The 19,208-nt window shown below is 31.7% G+C and overlaps 1 protein-coding gene across 2 annotated transcripts in view; it reads left to right on the forward strand.

Annotated features, from left to right (window-relative positions):
- The window catches only part of Cam (Calmodulin), a 30,138-nt gene continuing 10,930 nt past the window's right edge, over positions 1 to 19,208 (forward strand). For both annotated transcript variants that reach the window (XM_023165528.2, XM_023165527.2), the window contains exons 1-3: positions 1 to 141; positions 479 to 653; positions 17,970 to 18,212. In XM_023165528.2, the coding sequence (XP_023021296.1) occupies positions 139 to 141; positions 479 to 653; positions 17,970 to 18,212 (421 nt within the window). In that variant the 5' untranslated portion in view covers positions 1 to 138. The remainder of the gene's footprint in view (positions 142 to 478; positions 654 to 17,969; positions 18,213 to 19,208) is intronic.

Genomic DNA, 19,208 nt, shown 5'->3' on the forward strand with positions numbered 1-19,208 from the left:
CCCTCTCCCAAGCAACGTAGTTCCTAAACAAAACGAGAGAAGACAGTTGGCTGGTGCACTTTGGTGAGAGACGTTGTTGGTGATTCCCTTGTGTCGACATATTCTGTTTGGTGTTCTAAATAATCCTAAAATATCACAATGGTAAGCTTTCCTTTATTGCAATCTCTTACGTTATTTTGTTTAGCTCATTTTGTAGTTTGATCAAAATATGATATTTATTGATGTAGTCTAAATATAGCTTGGAATTCACTTATGGATGTTGATAGTTTATGACAACGACCGGTGAATATTTTTGCCGCATTGCGGAATTTCCTTCGTATTGAAACGAAATCTTTTGTAATATCTTTTTAAAGAAAAACTTGGAACAAATATCTAATTTTCAACTTTGAGCAAGCTTGTTCTCATATCGATCTGTTGCATATTGGGTGTTTACTTGTCACTAGGTAGGTATATAAATAAAGGTAATTTTCATTTGTAGGCAGACCAACTCACTGAAGAACAAATCGCTGAATTCAAAGAAGCTTTCTCGCTGTTCGATAAAGATGGTGATGGCACAATCACCACCAAAGAATTAGGTACCGTCATGAGATCACTTGGACAGAATCCTACAGAAGCTGAATTACAGGATATGATCAATGAAGTAGATGCTGATGGTGAGTAAATAATTAATTTTGTTCAGCTAACTTTGTTAATTGCATTTTCGCTAGGCTAATTACGGATAATTGGACAGCATTTCATTTTCTAAAATGAAGCTAGTCATAGGAAAATGAGTTGAAATTGCGTCGGAGAATTGAGTTTTGTATTTTTCAGTTTCTTGGAAAGGGAAATGAAGCTAGATTAGAATTTATCAAGGTTAATGAGTTTAAGTTGTCCCTTTATATAAATATTAAAAAGGGCTTTTGTGCTAGCTGACCCCTTATAGAATTTAAATTTTGTTTTGTGGCCATAATTTTAAAATGTTTTTGGCTCTATAATCAAATTTTCTGTAAAAACTAAAATAACTTCAAATATTCCTCATATGTCTATTGGCAAATATTCGATTTTTCTAAACATTCAAAAAACTCGATATTTTGTGTTGAATACCTATTTGTTAATTCCTCCATAAACCAATTTCTCTTTGACTTTGGCTAATAGCTTATTTTATCATAAACTTTGCTGAAAATTATGCTAGCAAAACCAAATCAAAAAAATTTTTGTTGAAATGTTTTGCTGAAATTTAAATCCAATTAAATTATAATGTGATAGCAAAGGTTTTCAGAAGTCACGTTTATTACCTTTACAAAATTGGTTAATATATTCCTTATGAATACAATTTTTGTAAATATGTATAAGAGATACAAAGAAGCATTGATGACTCAGTGAAATAATAATTGTGTTGGAAAGCTTAAGATCAGGGGTTCAAATATCCTTCAAAGCATATTTTTTTAAATCTTTAGTTTAGAAACTTGGGAAAAAATTTTAAAAGGTAATTTTTAATCAAGGTATATAAAAAATATATCACATAAGCAAACTATTTGAATGGTTCAATATGAGTATAAATTACTGGTAATTGTTCGAATCATGTCGCCTACTTATTTAAATTTTAGTGAACTCAAATATTTTTGTCTGCTGATCACAAATTTGAAGTCAAAAGGTGACAAAAAGTTTACTTTAGTCAAGTCCAACAAACTACATCATACTAGTTTATGAAAATAAATTACATCTTTTCAGGGTTCTCAGTTTTGTTGCCATTTTCAATATTAATCAAGAGATTGAATGTGTTATAGTCAAAGTGGTTATAAGAGTTTCAAAAAGATGAGCAATATCATCTTTTTTGCCATTTAAAATATACGTTCTACAGTTGAAAAAAAAAAGTGAATTAACATGTTGTATCTTGTTTAAATTGAAAGAATGTATTTTTAGAAAAGATTGATTTTTGGCTTTCTACTTCTATATCGTGATACAAAAAATGTGGGAATCTTTCAAAAATATACTTTCAATGAGCCTTTTTCCTGAGAATAGTACAGCAAACGTGTCACGAGAGGCAGCACTAGTAGTAGGGACAAACAATAAACTATTCACATGTAAAACAGTGTTATTTACGTAATATTAATTTATTATTTAAAAATATAAATCTGATATAAAAAAATTATTTTGTGCTAGTATAATGCCAACAAGGCATTGCTGTTTTGGGAATTGTACGTCGGATAATCGATATCCGAAAGGAAACGTGTTTTTTATACCATTTATAAAACCTCATAATAATGAGGTTAGATGTAAGAAATGGATACATGCTTCGAGGAGAGTGGATTTAACAGTGCAAAAAATAAATAAATATTCTTATGTATGCTCTAAACATGAAATGAACAAGTCAATTTTTCATAGTTAATTACCATTGATTAGAATGAGATATAACCTCAATCGTTTATTAAATTATATTCACTATATTTAATTACATTTATTTCATTACCATCTATATTTGATTCATATTTTACTCGGAAACAAGTCTGAAATTCATAATTATTTTACATTTCTTTTATTACAGTTTGAATCTGCCGCTACTCGTTTACTAGAGTCTGTATACTAATCTGTCTATTAATTAACTTTTTTTCAGTTACTTTTAAATTACGGCATGCAAGCCAACGTTTTAATGTTACAACATTGTTATCCTTTACAGTTGCAAATTTAGTTTTGCTCCAGGAACATTTTCTTCTGTTAAAAACATTCTTTTTTAATTGTACTTCACAATATGTTTATATGAGGATTAGGCAGTGTTTGTCCCTACCAAACTACTAGCGCTGCTAGTGAGTGATTTTTCATACTTCAGGAAAAAGGTTCATTTAAACAAGATTCCTTTGGCTGAGATTCAATGAAATAAGCGAATAAATGTTATTTACTTACTGTCGTCTATAACATGGGTGGATTTGACCCAATCCGTGACAAAAAGTCATAATTTCATGAAGGAATCAAGTGTTTTTGCTTATAATGTTATCCGTATTTGAAGAGCCAATAAGACAATTGTCTTACTTCGAAATATCCGGATGTCTATCATGAGAATGACAGTGTTCCATGTAAGTGAAATTTTACTTCTTTCATTAATTATATTGTTTACGAATCCTGTGAATGATATCTCATTCGATTCCATTACAAATGTTTGGAATACAAACGGAACAGAAAAAAATGTTTTTTGTATAATTCATATAAAAGTTTTGTTTCAAAAATATATTTCTTTCGTGTAAATCAATATTTACATGAAAATAGCTGTTTCTGGAGGGCTTTTTCTTCCAGTTTGTGTCTGAAAGTTACTTCTTGGCATGGTCTACACATCTTTTTATAGAGTTAATTTTTTGAAATTGATTGCTTACTTCCTTTCTTTGATTCCCACATTTTTCGTATCACGATGGAAAAGTACCAAGCCAAAACCTTCCTTTCCCAAAAGTTGTATCAATTTGAGGGAATAAGTAACCATGTACGTTCTTGTATGCCCCGATTTTGAGATGTTATTTTGTAGTGAAATCATTTAAAATAGCGTGAAATTATTCGTATCCAATTTCCCATTTAATGAAGAACTTTTGAAAGACTAATTATTTCATTTTGCCTATGGTAAACACCTCTCTAAAGTTGGGAGATTTTTTGGCATTTTTAATATGAATGTGAGGTTTGTTCAGAAAATAATGGGAATTTCTTTGATAAATGGAATATAAACCTCTGGCGTAAAACAAATCTAAGTTAGTCATCTCCTGATGACGGTAACTTGGTTAACAAAATATGCATCGGGTGACAGTATTTTTGTTCCGGTTCGAGAAAAGTATTTTCAATGTAACAGGAATTATTCCTTTTTTGAAAAACTATTTATTCATCAACGTTACTGGTGTTTCCTTCAATATAGTTCCCATTATTAGATATTATGTACTTATGCTAGCGCTTCTTTCAATTTTCGAAACACTTCACAAACTTGATCTTTGGGATAGGCTGAAGCTCTTTCAGCGATATGCTTTCAATGTCATCTATGCTTGTAAAACGACAGCATTTGAAGGTTCTCTTTATTTTTGGAAATAGGAAAAAGTCATACGGAGTCATGTCTGGCAAATATGAAGACTTGGTCACAGTACTGTTTTTGTCCGAAAATTCACAAACAAACGAATAAGGGAGGAGCATTATTGTGTGGCGAAAGCCACACAATAATGCTATGTACATGTACATGTACATGAAAGACTATGTACATTACTCTTTACTAATAAAAAAATTAATTTTGAAAAAAACTATACTGCGCCGCCCATGCCATACAAAGAAACTGCCGACGTGTTCTATAACTATTTAGTTTTTATATCTTTCAAATTGACTTCGTATATACTATACCAGAGACACTGTAAACTATGAATACAGATAATGAAAATTTCATCATACTTCGGTGGCATGAATACCAGCTTAATAAAAAAATTACAATAGCATTCTTCAAACCCATTAAATTTGAAAATTTTCGTTATTTGCTGAACATACTTTTTTTACTTGTAAGAAAGTGCAACTGAATTTCTGGTAATTAAAATACTATTTTTAGAATGAGCACAACATGCTGAATAAAATAAATTATCTTGTGTCATCCTGTACCCTTCATATTAAAACATACAATTGAAAATTTCTCAATGCTGTTTCTTTGGCATTCCCACTTATCGTCGGTTTTGATGAATTCCCTACTTTTCCATCAACTTTTTTCTGGATTTTACGTTTCGGCAAAGTCTCGTTTACCATATTCTGGTGATGTCTGTTTGTTCAAATAAATAACAATATCAATATTTAAACAGTATCAACTGTGATCAAGAAGTTACCAATGATTATATACACACACACATCAGATAATTTTGAATTGTTATTGGGACAAATGTGTTTTTTAGACCTTGTCAGATGAAAAATGAGAAATGAAACTATCTTTTTTTTACCACTTCTGTTTGTAATTAACGTTACTGCAGTTTGGAAAGTTTAATTTTTCATTTTTCATGATGATTTCCTACCACGTAGTAACGGCTACATCCCCATCAATTTACCTTGTCAAATATTTTCATTTTCAATAAGAAATATTACTGACGAGTTGGTAGATCCCTATATGAATATCATTCAAATTTTGAAATATGTTCAGTAATTTGGCTTAGTATTATATTTATTGAAAAAGTTTCTTGAATTCAGGGAAATAAAACCCCATTATATTAAGAATAACAAGAAAACCATCACATATATTTCGACGTCTTACAATTTTTTTTTTCAAAATTATTCCTTTTACTATAACATAAATATTGTAATATAAAACATTCTTCCCATATAAAATATGCATATTAGTATTATCCTGCCCATTACTTTTCAATATTATTATTATTATTTATCTTACCTTGGAATAATTCTAACATTATGTATATATTGACAATAGTATTAATTAATAGTGATTATTTTGTATGCAACCAGATACAGACATTAAACTCCAGGGACTAAAAAAATCTTCATTGGGTGGCAAACTTGAAAAATTGTAAATGTAATAATGAAAAAAATTTATACAACAATATTATCTATCATGTTTCTCAAGAAGTATCAAGTACTTTTAATATTATTGAATTCGTTTGACATGACATGCTGAAAGTTTTGAATATTCCGACACACAAGGCAATGTATTCTTTTCAGCTTGTAAATACATTTTTTATCAGTTTTGTTTATAATAGTGTATGACGTAGGAAGAGATAGTTTGTTTATTGTTTCATTGTGTGTATATATATATTTCATTTGGTATTCAGCTGTGTCTACATAATACAAGTTCAGTTTGGTTATTCCATCATATTTTCTATCTACTAAAAGTATATTGAGGAAGAGTTCGTTGGATTTGTTTCAAAACTTTTTCCAGTAAAAAAATGTATAAATTAACTAAACCCAATTCAATATTAAAATATCATTAATGTGTTCTATTCAAGGATGTTTTTTAAAGAAAAATGTATCAAAATTCCCCATTTCAAATTTGTTCGAACAAATAAAGGCGAATCTTATCATGTGATATGTTCAACCGGCGATAGCAAACCAATTATGAAGTTTTCATAAATACATCGGATGGTTATCTATTTTATGAAAGTAGAACATTTGAAGTACAGAACAAAAAGTGAAGGTTGAATCGAAGATATCTCATTCATTTTCAGTGATGGATGTTCTTTCAAATGATATATTAATTTATTAGGATGGAGAGTGAAGTGTTAACTATCAAACAAAAATGGTGTACACAAAATTTTTGTTCATTTCACTAACTCACTTTTTTCCTACATTCGACATTTTTTATTTTCATACTTTTTTTCATTTCTTATTTTCATACATTTCTACATTTATTTTCATATTTTTCTTCATTTATTTTCATAATTTTTTTCATTTATTTCAAATTCATGAATTTTTTTTCAATTTATTCAAATTCGCAAGACTAATAACTGACATTCTAGAAAAAAGTGCAGGATTACAATCGAGTTTTTCAAATTTTTTCTAAAAATAAACCAACCAATCTTGATTTTTTTTTACAAACCCTGAATAACTTAAGTTTTCATAAGTTCTTTGCGCAACCAAAATTTTAATTCCACCAAAAATTGGTAACTGATACTCAAATAGTATGTCATGGCTACTCATTCAAATTTATGTTTGTAGTAATAAATATATAACAGAATTCTAAAATTTCACAAACATTTTTAACAAGGCAAATATTATACTTGTGTGCACATGTAAAAACTCTGATTGAAATTGCCTAGTTTAATCCATTCCAATTCCAATTTTGCAACAAGAAAACCCGGTTGTTACACAATTAATAGACTATATTGTACAGAGTGGGCCAAATCGGACACTTTTGAAGGAAACCTCCTGTTTTCGAACTAAATAGATGAAAACGGATGGCTGTCTGAGGGTCAAATTTTATGACAAACTTAATTGTGAAAACTGCATATCGATTACTATCATCGTTTCTGAGTTACAGCAACATTTCGAAAAATGCGCAATTCCGAAAAGTTGCTGTAACTTTTTTCCTGTCAATAATTTCAAAAGCACTTTTTTGATGTAGGTGTAAAAAACAATAGTTATTGATGGAAAACTATTTTCTTCAATGAGACACCTTGTATATTCCTGCATTTTCAATAGAGCTTAAATTTACCTTTCTAAAAATGTAGCACACTTGATGTTTTGCTAGAGTCATCTTTGAAATGCAAGAGCTTTTAGGCTTTGAAACGCGCACTTTGATCAAGAAGGCTTTGGACCATGAGGCGATAAAACAGAATGCAAATCTTTACTGGGAGCTGTCAAATTTTGTATAAGCATTAAAGACGCTCTTCAATTAGTGTTTTTTTTTTCAATTTTCAAACATATTCCCAGAAAGTACAGCTTGTCAAGTGTAGGAAGAGCTTTCTAAATTATTTTATGGTTTCATAGGAATGTATTTCATTGTTTGTTCCTCATCATTTTTATTATTGTTGAAGTTTCATTTATTAATAGTAAAAATAGTATAAATTATCAGTTTTTTTGAAACTATGCGTTTTAATTACTGCTGTGAAATGCTTTCTCAACATTTGATAGCTACTACTGAACAATTTCTCTGTGTTTTATCGCCGCGTCACGTCGTCCAAAGCCTACTTGATCAAATGCTCGTTTCAAAGTGCATAAAAAAAACTCAAAGCACTGTATTTCAAAGATGACTCTAGCAAAACATCAAGTGTGCTACATTTTTTGAAAGGTAATTTTAAGCTTTACTGAAATACCTATGCAGGAATATACAGGTCTCATTAAAACACTTTTGCATCAATAACTATTGATATCTCATTTAAAAAATAAGTTTTTCACACCATTCAATTCTACGTAAAAAGTTCTTTGGAAATGTTTTCATAGAAACAAGAAATTTTTGACAGGAAAAAAGTTACAGCAACTTTTCGAAAGTGCACATTTTCGAAAAACATGCAGTAACTCGGAAACGATGGTAGATATCGATATGCGGTTTTTTCCCCATCAAGTTTGTTATAAAATTTTATCCTCAGACACAGCTATCAGTTTTCATCTGTCTAGTTTGAAAACAGCAGATTCTCTTTAAAAGTGTCCCACTCAATACATTCACTACGAGTAATTGGAGTCTAGTAAGAAAGCATACATTTTGACGTGTCTACGAGTATATTTTCATTCAACACAGCATTACTATCAAATATTTACATTTGATTTTGAACATCGATTCCAAGAGAATTCTTTTTGCATACTAATGAAGAAAAGTTAAAATGTTAGTGTGTGTGGCGAACGTATAGTTAGTTTTTAACTCCTTGGCGACTTTCCCTTCATTTTGGTTCACATAGTGACAATGAAATTCTAGTACATATGTTATACAGTGTCCTCGTTTTAATCCCGAGCATCAAAAATGTTTGTTACGAGAACATGATCTGAAATAAAAGTTTATTTTTCTTCAACAAAATTGAACCAGGTTTTTAATTTTAGAATTCACTTTAAGCAAATTTTGTTTATGTGGCGTCACTTGAATTAACATTGAAAATGGTCTTCTTTTAAATCCATGTCAATTTTTTAAGGAGGACACAGTAATGATGTGATACCAGGCACTGGAGATATTTTTAAAAATCACTGGAAATATTAGTGATTGGTGTCGTTTCTAATGTACTTTGTCGAACAGTATCAATGAATTTACCCCACTTGAGTATTTTTTATTTTATAGTTATTTGTGGGTCGACAAATCAAGTAAAACATATCATCCTGAAAAGGTTTTTGTTTGAGGTTAGTAACCCATGTTCAAAATCCAAGTGAGTAATTTATTTTGAATGTATTTTTTGAATTCAAAGGGTCATGCAAAGTAGAGACTTATCATCGAAGAAAAATTCCAAATAGTAACTTGTATTTATAAACTCTACTCTCGTAAGTGTCTGGAAACTTGAACTGATTTCTACTAATGACAAATTTTCAAATTAGTAATACTTGTAGACCATTCTCGGAATAAAATGTGTAATAGTGTGAATCAGGATGTAAGACACATCTAGAAATCCATTCCATACGAGTTGCTTCCGTCAGTATTGAATGTTACCATAGAATATTTATTTATAAAATTATTCATTTTCGGCTATGATGCTATTTATTGTCATATTTACTGTCGACCTTGATTGTTCATCATTACCGATCCATTATTTGTGAGTATTCTATAGATCCGTAAATATTCGTAATATCTATCTATATGCCATGCACTCACGTGGAACCTGATTCTTGGTTTTCTAATACTCCCCAATAACCTAAAACGCTATTGCTCCCAAAAAAGTCAGCGAAACCAAATTCTCATCAGATCTGGCGTAGTGGCTTCTTAGAAAGGCATTGTAAAAATGATTGTTTTTATTTACATCATGTTGATTCCTAATAAAACTGAATGATTCATGATGTATAGACAGTGAATAATATGAGTATGAATAATCTACTTATTTTCATTTCTAATGTGTCTTGTTTATATTCCGCTTGACTAATACAGGTGTGAAACGCTAGATCTGAAATATTTGATTTGATGATTTGATCTTCTTCTGATCTTCTGTGCCAATGAAGGATATATGCATAGTGTAAAATATGAAGTGGCTAATTAAATATCTGGCACGGAAACTACTAAGACGATTAGGTTTTCCGGTGATTGTGAAATAACATGTTTATCCGTTATGTACCATTATGTGATTAACCAAATATTTGTTTGTTTCTGTATAAGTTTGATGGATGCTACTTATTATAGTAGGAAAAATAAAATATTCACAATGTTGAAATTGTTCAATTTTTACATATTGCATTTCATTTCCTTTTCGTAAAATATTTGTTCATGTCCTAACCGTTTTTTTTTAACGGAATATTTTTGACTACTCTCTTTGATCTGAAATGGGGGTAGATATGTTGTCTAGCTTGTCGGAGAGCGATTCAAAACTTGTAAAATTATTTAATTTCGATTTAGTGGTTTCATGTTGGTTGCTTGCATTTATTTCATAATTACCTGTTTAGAAATATAATTGAAATATGTTTTCTCCGTTAACCAGCCATCGCACCCCTACGAACGACAACCCTCATAAATCGAAACTTGTGCGAGCTAAGGATTTACGAGGTCTTACCTTTTAACGTGTGATTCCTAACACGGGTTGGACGATAGCAAGTAAAAATCGAGTGTTCAGCCTGCGGCTTGAACCATCGACTCACACATCGGCCGATTGACTGAGTGAACAAAGCACCCACGTCGAACCGTTCGGCTACCGACCGAAAATGATGATTATTAGAGAAAATAATGATTAGGATATTTTTAGCATTTAATTTTATTAAAAGTGGACAATTTAAATGCGACTTCCTAATACTGATTTGTCAGATGTCAATATTTGTGTAAAGTGCATATTTGGATAACAAATATTGCTTTTAGGTTTGGTAACTTTTCCCGGGTTTTTCACTTTTAACAATTGTTATGAATTGGTCATTAGCTTAGTTTTAGTGATTAGAACGGTAATAATTTTGAAAGAACTTCATTCAACTCCACAAGATGAATTAACTATTTTTTAATGGCGCGTCAATAGCAATCGGAGTACTTGCAGGTATTTGAGCGTTAGCAATCCTCCTCTGTTTAGAAAAAATTACAATCATCATTATTGAACGGTTTTCGGTGTAGAAAATTTAATAGGCGACCGTCTTTTGTAATGGCTTGCAAACTTGATTAAATCTATATTTAATATTATACCACTATACTTATCGAATATGCTGGAGATATCTCCAATATTATTCCGGACGAATTTAGGTATCTTGTAAAAAATATAAACATACATTAATAGAAATTGATATTGGTTTAAACAAATGCAAACTGGCTTCACCCAATTTGAAAGAGCTTATAATTTTTAATATTCTTTTGAAAATTTTAAAGCACCAAGTAAATCCTCATCATTCGAAGAAAATATTCACTCAACATGAAGCTGGATTTCTTGGTAAATATACTAAAGGAGTATCCGCATGCGATGTACATAAACACAAAACACTTCTCTGAAATCCTGAAATGTTCACAAAGTAAAAAATCAAATAAAAATAGTCTCAAAATTGAGGGATTCAACACACTGGTTTGCTGTGTTTTGTATTTTGATCACCACGGCGCTGACATCTAATTTTAAATTTTCTTAAACATTGCTATATTATTGACAGAAAAACAACTAGCTGTTGTAGTTGTAACCTAACTTTCCATTGACGGGCAGGGCGGTACTTGCCCAATCGTCCAATTCACAATAGTAACTGATCAGAGATGTAACAAATATAGTTTGCATATTTTTATCCTTCGTCTCGTCTATTTCAATGAAAAAATGACTCTCCTCTCATTAGATCGATATTTGAGAGCACAAACTCTGCTTCGATAAAAAATATAATAAAAGAAACATACTTTACGAGCTCTAGAATTGAAGAATGATGCATATTCGGCTTGGAATTTTTCTTGCTGTATCTAATGTTCTTTTTGTGTATTTTTTAAACAATACTTATTTGATTACTTTTATATACCCATTCTACTGGACACATTTTGCCAACAATGTTTTCATATTCTCTTCTTAGGCTGCAACATATTATTCAAAAATTTAATTTGGTAAAGTTTCCAAACAAAATTTTCGAGATTCAGGCGGACCAACATTAATGTTATTAGGTTCTATGAACTTACTTGAATTGCTTTCAATAAATAAACATTTATTCAGTAATGATTTCTAAAATAAGTGCATTATAATCCCTTTGTTTAAACTAGCCTTTAAAAGTCTGGGGCAGGTTGTGCATTATTAAAATTTTATAAATTGCATATGCTCTAATTTCATTCCGTCAACCAGATATACTATATTTCCATTGTCTTTGTCTAACTAGGACAATACATCCAACTTTTGGTTACCAACATGCTCATTGACCATTTCTTCCAAACTACTTATAATCACTGTGGATGAAAATACTGAAGTTCTGCTTTAAGATTTTGAAAATTCATACAGCTTGAGCTCGTTTATAGAACTTGATAACGGTTTGGTTTGAAATTGTAACTCACGCGACTCTGTTTGGCATGCGAAACGATATTGATTATTTTGCTGTTTTCTTTGGCGGCACGATGAATATTTTGTTTACCTACAGATTTCTATGCTAATTTCACAAACATTGAAATAGTGGAATTTCAACCATTTTTTTTTTTTGCTTGTTTTACTTTTGACATTCGTTTGATATTTACTCAAATGTAAACACTTTATTGTGAGATTTTCACTAAACAGTTTTAAAAAAACGCAACACATGTTTCGCCATACAATGGCTTCTTCGGGCGTATCTTTACTCAACTCTGTAAAGTAAATACACGCCCGAAGTTAACTTCAAAAATTGAAAATTGCACTAAACCGTTATCATCACAACATACACAGGCCATTTATTTCAACTGATTCCACTATTTCTACCTCGAAAACGTTAAGACCTACAAGGTCGGTTAAATTGGACAAATTTTTCCTATTTTGGGGGAATTGGAATAATCAATCCCATTTCAGATTGAAATTATAAACGACTGTTTTTGAAATATTCGCCAGAAATTAGAATTGTTGAATTTTTTGGCTCTACCGCCTCATTTCGAATGATATAGAAAACTGCAGAAGAACTTTCAACACTGTTTCATTCTTCTGAAATGAATCAGTTTGCAATGCGACGTTTTGTTCATTAGATTTCATTATCTTCATTGTATTGAAAGTGTCTGCCTTTTTTTATATAATTCGTAATGGAAACTGTAGAGCCAAAAAACAAAATTTGATAATTCTAGGATGCGAATATTTTAAAAACAACCACGGATATTCTTGATCTGAATAGAAAATTTTCCCATAAAAGGTAATATCTGTCACATTCAACTGATCTTGAAGGTCGATATAGCAATAGTGAAATCAGCTTTAAAAAACCGGCCTGTGTAACCATAATTTTCACCACAATGTCTTATCACAAAACCAAATTGTTTTCAGTGTGGTACGTTATTTTCAATGCGGTATGTCACTTTCCTGGTCTTTTTGAAAAGATAATATAACACTTTTCCCACACCAAAACAAAAATGCTACCCATCGATCGGCGTTTCGTGAACCATGTTGTCGTCATCATGAAAAAGTGTTTTCATTAGCGTATGTCATGTTCATCTGAATAATCATTCATTTGTGAAACACCCCAACTGTCTGCAACATTTTTGTTTTTTTTTCTTTTCATTTGTTTATAGTGCATTATTTATGTTTTCATACCATCTGCAAGCACGTGACGGGTGAATTCGGTACAGTACATTTTATTGACAGTATCTAATAATCAGTGACTAGAGTGTCAATATTGTAAACTAATAACAATAAAGCCTTGCAAACCCAACTACTCTGTAGATAAGGGTTCGCTCCACCAAAATCTACTGCATCAAAGAGGTCAGTTAACTCTAAGGAATAGGTCGTTTGGAAAATGATCAAATAGCAGAGCACATAATTTGTGCTTGCCCCGCTGGGGACCGAATCAGGGTTTCAGAGTTCGGCAGAGCCGTACTTTTACCATCTGACCTGAAAGACCACTCACCATACAAATTAATCGGCTTCGTTAAGAAGCTGGGTTTATTTGGTCGAGTGTGAATAGGTGTCAGCCACAATAAACCCTTGCGGGTTACGGTGGAGACGAATAGACCTACTCACTTTGGACCTAACTTAACCTAACCCCGAGTAAGCCTTCTGGGCCCTCTTGGAGTCGACGACCCACAGGTTGAAAAACACTGTACCAATAGAACTCGAATGATAAGATAGGGTGAAATGACGTAATATACGCCCAATTTGTCGAAAAGTACAAAAAACTCCAACCAAATGCAAATCATGATTGCCGTTCAACATAGTCACGAAATGAAATATATAGAAGAGTTTCGCTCCTGTACAGACGTCAGAAAAATCATAAAGGCATGCTAATGGATGTTAATGTTATCATTATTTTCAAACGAAGTTTTTCACCTAATCCTACTCTAACTTACATGTGTGATGTGATTCTAAATAATTCTATATTTAATCTAGAAATTTTATGGAAGCAATAAATTGCTTTTTCGAATTGATTGTAAATTTGATTAGTCTTGCTGATAAGGTCGGTTTCAATTATTGCTTCTTGTATACGTTTGTAATATCAAATAATTGTTTCGTTGGTGAGAGGTGTATTTCGACGTATTTTCGTTCAAAATTTCCTCCACATTTTGGTCAAAATGAAGAATATGCATCTTTTTTCCTCTTTGAATTCCACGTGTTCAATTTCTATCGCTCTGTATCAGTGAACCTTGTAGAATAACGATAAATTTGTAGAATTTTCTTCTTTAGGTTTATTATTTTTAATTTAAAATATACTTTTCTTTATATTTTCAGTTGACTTTTGACACATTTTATTTATTTTCATTTAAAAATTCAACAGACAACCGAGTCTGGAGGCGACGATGAGGCAATCTAGCGCTTCGAAGACCATTTGCGAGCTTTCTTATTCCTTTATAAATAATTAAAAATGTTTTGAGTTATAATTTTGTACCTTAGAATAAGGTTGTTAATTTATGCTCCCCGATGGTTAACAATATTGTTTATATTGATTTTATATTTTGAATGCTTTCTAATATTCTGACATGTTGCTTCACAGTTATGTAACCTACAATGTCATCTTTGAGACTTTATCATCGCATGATTCTAATTCCAAAAAAAGATAATCAATTGCTTATCAGGCACTTCTGAAAGTGTCACGTAAAATATCATCTCGTTTTGATGAGACACAGTAAGCCGGTACAGTCAGAAACTAAATTACATATTTGGAGGTGACTCATTTTTATGGAAGTGCTTTTTTTCGTAAATATGGTTTTTCCAGTAATGAACTACATTACATGAGACCCCACGAGGAACATAAGTAGTATTTATTATCTGCTTTTCAGTAGTTTCAAAATTACTGTGGTGACGAGTGATACAGAAATATTCTGGATTTAGGCTGTTCATGGAAATCTATTTACATGTGATTTATAGCTTCAAATCTAACATAACGATATATTTATGATATACTGTGTTGCAGAGCACGTTTTTGAAATCGGTAGATACGGAAAGAGATTTTTTGTGGAAAGCTAATTTTTTCTGTTTTCTACAGTGCATTTCTTTAATGCTCCCCCTTTTATTTTTTGAACGGGTTAACTCAAAAAATTGAAATTTGGGATAATGAAATTAATGCATGAATACTTTATTTTGAAGTGAAATTGACAGATGAAACTTTCAAGATGGCGACTGGGCGCCATCTGGGGAAAAAAATTAAATGAAAATGGGGGTCTTGTGAAACATCTTTTTGAAGCTCCTGACAAATGCTTCACAACCCTAGAATATAATGTCAATATATATCTTCAACCACTATAAAATGGCGGAACTTTTAATGATTGTCTGAATACATTGACATAACTACTACAAAATAGCGGAACTTTTAATAATTGTCTGAATACATTGACATTTAACTACATAATATGAGGTAATAAGCTTGAGGTCAGATCAGAATATGTTCGAAATGGTTGCCTTGAACTTTAGACATATGAACAGCCTATCCGATATTTCACGCCGAACATTTTCGAACACAGTGACGTCAGTATCTCTACAAATATTTATTATTCTCTGCCGTATATCCAATATTGAGGCAGGTTCAGTTTTGTACACCTTTTGCTTTGAATTGTCCCATAAAAAAGTACAAAGGTGTCAAATCTGGCGAGCGGGCTGGCCATTCTGTAGGACCTCGACGGCCAATCCAATGACCGGGAAAGTAGTATCCAAATAGTTCCTTACTTGTCTGGAGTAATGTGGTGGTACTTCATCTTGTTAGAATACAATATTCATATCGAATTCATTAGGATTCGCTTCGACGATTTCAGTGATGAGAGGGTCGACAGTAGTTTCCAGCATATTCAAATACAGTTCCCCTGCTAAATTTTGATCAATAAATAGAGGTCCTACAATATGGTTTTCCAATATTCCTGCCGAAACGTTGATCTCCACCTATCCTACCTATCTCCACAAATATTGTGGAGATAGGTAGGATGCCTTGCAATGGTTTCCTTCATGATTTCGTAGAATTATGTTTTTCGATCAGGGTCATCTTCAGTTAATTGGTGTACCATTTTAATTTTGTATGGGTGATACCTATTCTTCTTCAAAAGTCTCCACACAGTAGAAGGAGACACCTCACAAACATTCACGACGGAATAAGAAGTTCAGGATTTACTACCATCTCACCAATTTTTTGCACTTGCTGTTTTTCCGGAATGGACGGATGACCTGGGGGGCTTTTTGTTATGTACACTACCGGTAGTTGTGAATTTGGATACAAGTTCCCTCAAATATTTTCTACGCGTAACTTTCACGATACTTCGGTATCGTGAAAGTTACGCGTCGCACCGTAAGTAAAAATCTCCCCAATTTTTTCTTCCAGTGGACGAGAATAGACCATTTTTGAGATTGTTGACGTGGTACCTTTCTACTAGTAAAACCGAAAACTAAATGAGAATATTCTAACTGAACAATGATGTTTATTGCCGTACTGACATTTTTTGTCGTTTTTAAAAACAAAAAATAACTTGACAAACTTTATGGGGTGGTTAGAATTGCCATATGGCAGATAAAAAGGAATATTTCTAGAAATATTAGTGTGTTTGTCTTCAGGATATTATTAAATGTTCTACCATTTTGTAGTAGGTGATTGACTTCATATTCCAGGGTTGTAAAGTATTCGCCAGGAGCTTCAAAATGAAGACCCCCCTTTCCATTTAATTTTTTTCCCAAATGGCGCCCAGTCGCAATCTTGAAAGTTTTATCTGTCAATTTCACTTCAAAATGAAGTATTCATGCATTAATTTCATTATCCCAAATTTCAATTTTTTTTTAATTGACCCGTTCAAAAAATAAAAGGAGGGATTAAAGAAATGTACTGTATGTACCATTGTACAGGTAAAATGCTAAAAATATTTGTTTAATTTTAGATTTGGGTATATCTAACCCATTAGTATAAATTATTCAACACAACTTGCTGCAATGTCATAAAAATTCTTTAATAATTTTTTCCTTGATTATACTGAATATGTTGTAAGAAATTCGGCAAGTACACATATGTTTTCGTATAATTTCATACAATTCGACTTTTCTTGTTTGGAAGGTATCGGAATTTGAAAAAAGTCCATATGGGCTTATATTCGTTTATCAAAATTATTTACATCAGTAATTGAAGATGATAATTCATTTTCATTTCTTATGGAGATATATTGATACTGGTTCATGGATCCACTACCCATGTACTTTATCAGAATATCATAGTATATTATAGTGTCCGATCGATCCGATCGAAACTGGTTTTTACGACCGAAACCGAAACCGAATTTTGGCAGAGGTCTCAGTTTCGGCCGAAACCGTAACTTCCTCACAAGGATTATGTTTTGAGGGAAAAATAAAGAAAACATTATTATAAACAGTCAGCCTCTATTTTGTTATCTTTAAATTACAACGTTATGCAGTCGACATTTTTAATTATTGATGATCAACAAATCAACATAACAACTCCTTATTTAAGAAAAAATATTAATTGCACCTTAAAAATAATAAAATAGGTGTGGTGTTCATTTGAGGAGGTGTAGATTCTTTTTTTTTTTAATATTATTAATGGTTTTTCAAAAATATTAAACATAAAATTACTTATTTAAGTTGTTACCTAATATCACAATAGGTACTTAATATTTATGTAATAAACAAAGTAAATCACAAAGTAAGTCACGACATGATTTCGGTCGTAGTTTCGGCAGGTTTGCCGCAAAAACCCGAAACCCGTTTTTTTTGTCGAAATTCGACCGAATCCGAACTTTCGGTCGGACATTAGCATATTATGAAAGTTTAATTTTTTATAAAATTACTTGCATATATTAGTAGTACAGATATAACATTTTGCTCAATTTAAAAAAAAAATGTTTCTAGGTAACGGCACGATCGACTTTCCTGAATTCCTGACGATGATGGCGCGCAAAATGAAAGATACAGACAGTGAAGAAGAGATTCGCGAAGCATTCCGAGTATTCGATAAAGACGGAAACGGTTTCATATCCGCGGCGGAATTGCGTCATGTAATGACCAACTTGGGTGAAAAACTGACGGACGAGGAGGTCGATGAAATGATCAGGGAGGCCGATATCGATGGGGACGGTCAAGTCAATTACGAAGGTGAGTTCATATGATAGTTTTACAGGAAGGAATTGAGCAGTGCTGACGTAAAACCGCCACCTTTCACATTGACTTTGCAGGTAGCATAACCCACCAAGTGAGTTACACAATGGTGAATATTAAATACATTGTATCTTAGTCATTATTACATCCTTCAGAATGAACCTGAAACTTTTCGAATCGAAATAATTCACGTGGATGATAACAATAAAATTATCGACATTATGTACTGGATATAATCTTGTATAGATAATTTTTGATATGAACGAACACTCGACGTGGATCTAATGTCTGATAAATGTACGAAAATTTAGATAAAGGCCTGTTAATTTTATCAATTATTCCACCATAAAATATTTTCAAATTCACTTTAAAATATTATACATAATATGTTTTTCACAGTAAGAGATTTCAGTTAAATTACATAGCATTAATTAATTGATTGTAACAGATATTTCATTCGTATATTATTGATTGTTCGTGAAACTGGGCGGAACTTTCTTGTCTCAGCTCAGTTACCGAATAATTAATCGTATATCTCTTATAATCCACCATGTCGCTTTTCAAACTTTGAAGGAAATATTCAAGTGATAATCAATTGGAAAGAAATGTAAAAAAAATGGAAAAGTCTGCCGTCACTTATTTTTCATAAGCCCTCAAAACTTGCTTGATTCACAAACTTTTTATCTTCTAACCCTTCATTATTTACCCTTTACAATTTTTTATTATTACGTTTCGGCAACTGTTGATACATAGTTGGAGATTACGAACTAATACTAAAGAACAAGTTAGTTGAATAAACTCGAGCATCAATTCAAATCCTGTAACTGACAAATAGCTATAAAGCCAACAGTTATATTTACAATTTGAAATGTCCCTACATGAGTTATCTGTGTCATAAAGTAATAACTGGTGAAACAAGTTATTACTTTATGACACATTTAGATTGAAGTGTCATAAAATATTACGCAATGGTGGAGACTTTACTGAATAAAA

Source organism: Leptinotarsa decemlineata, unplaced genomic scaffold (assembly GCF_025532065.1).
Source record: "Leptinotarsa decemlineata unplaced genomic scaffold, Ldec_3_MD MMD2_tig00002159_RagTag_RagTag, whole genome shotgun sequence".
NCBI lineage: Eukaryota > Metazoa > Arthropoda > Insecta > Coleoptera > Chrysomelidae > Leptinotarsa > Leptinotarsa decemlineata.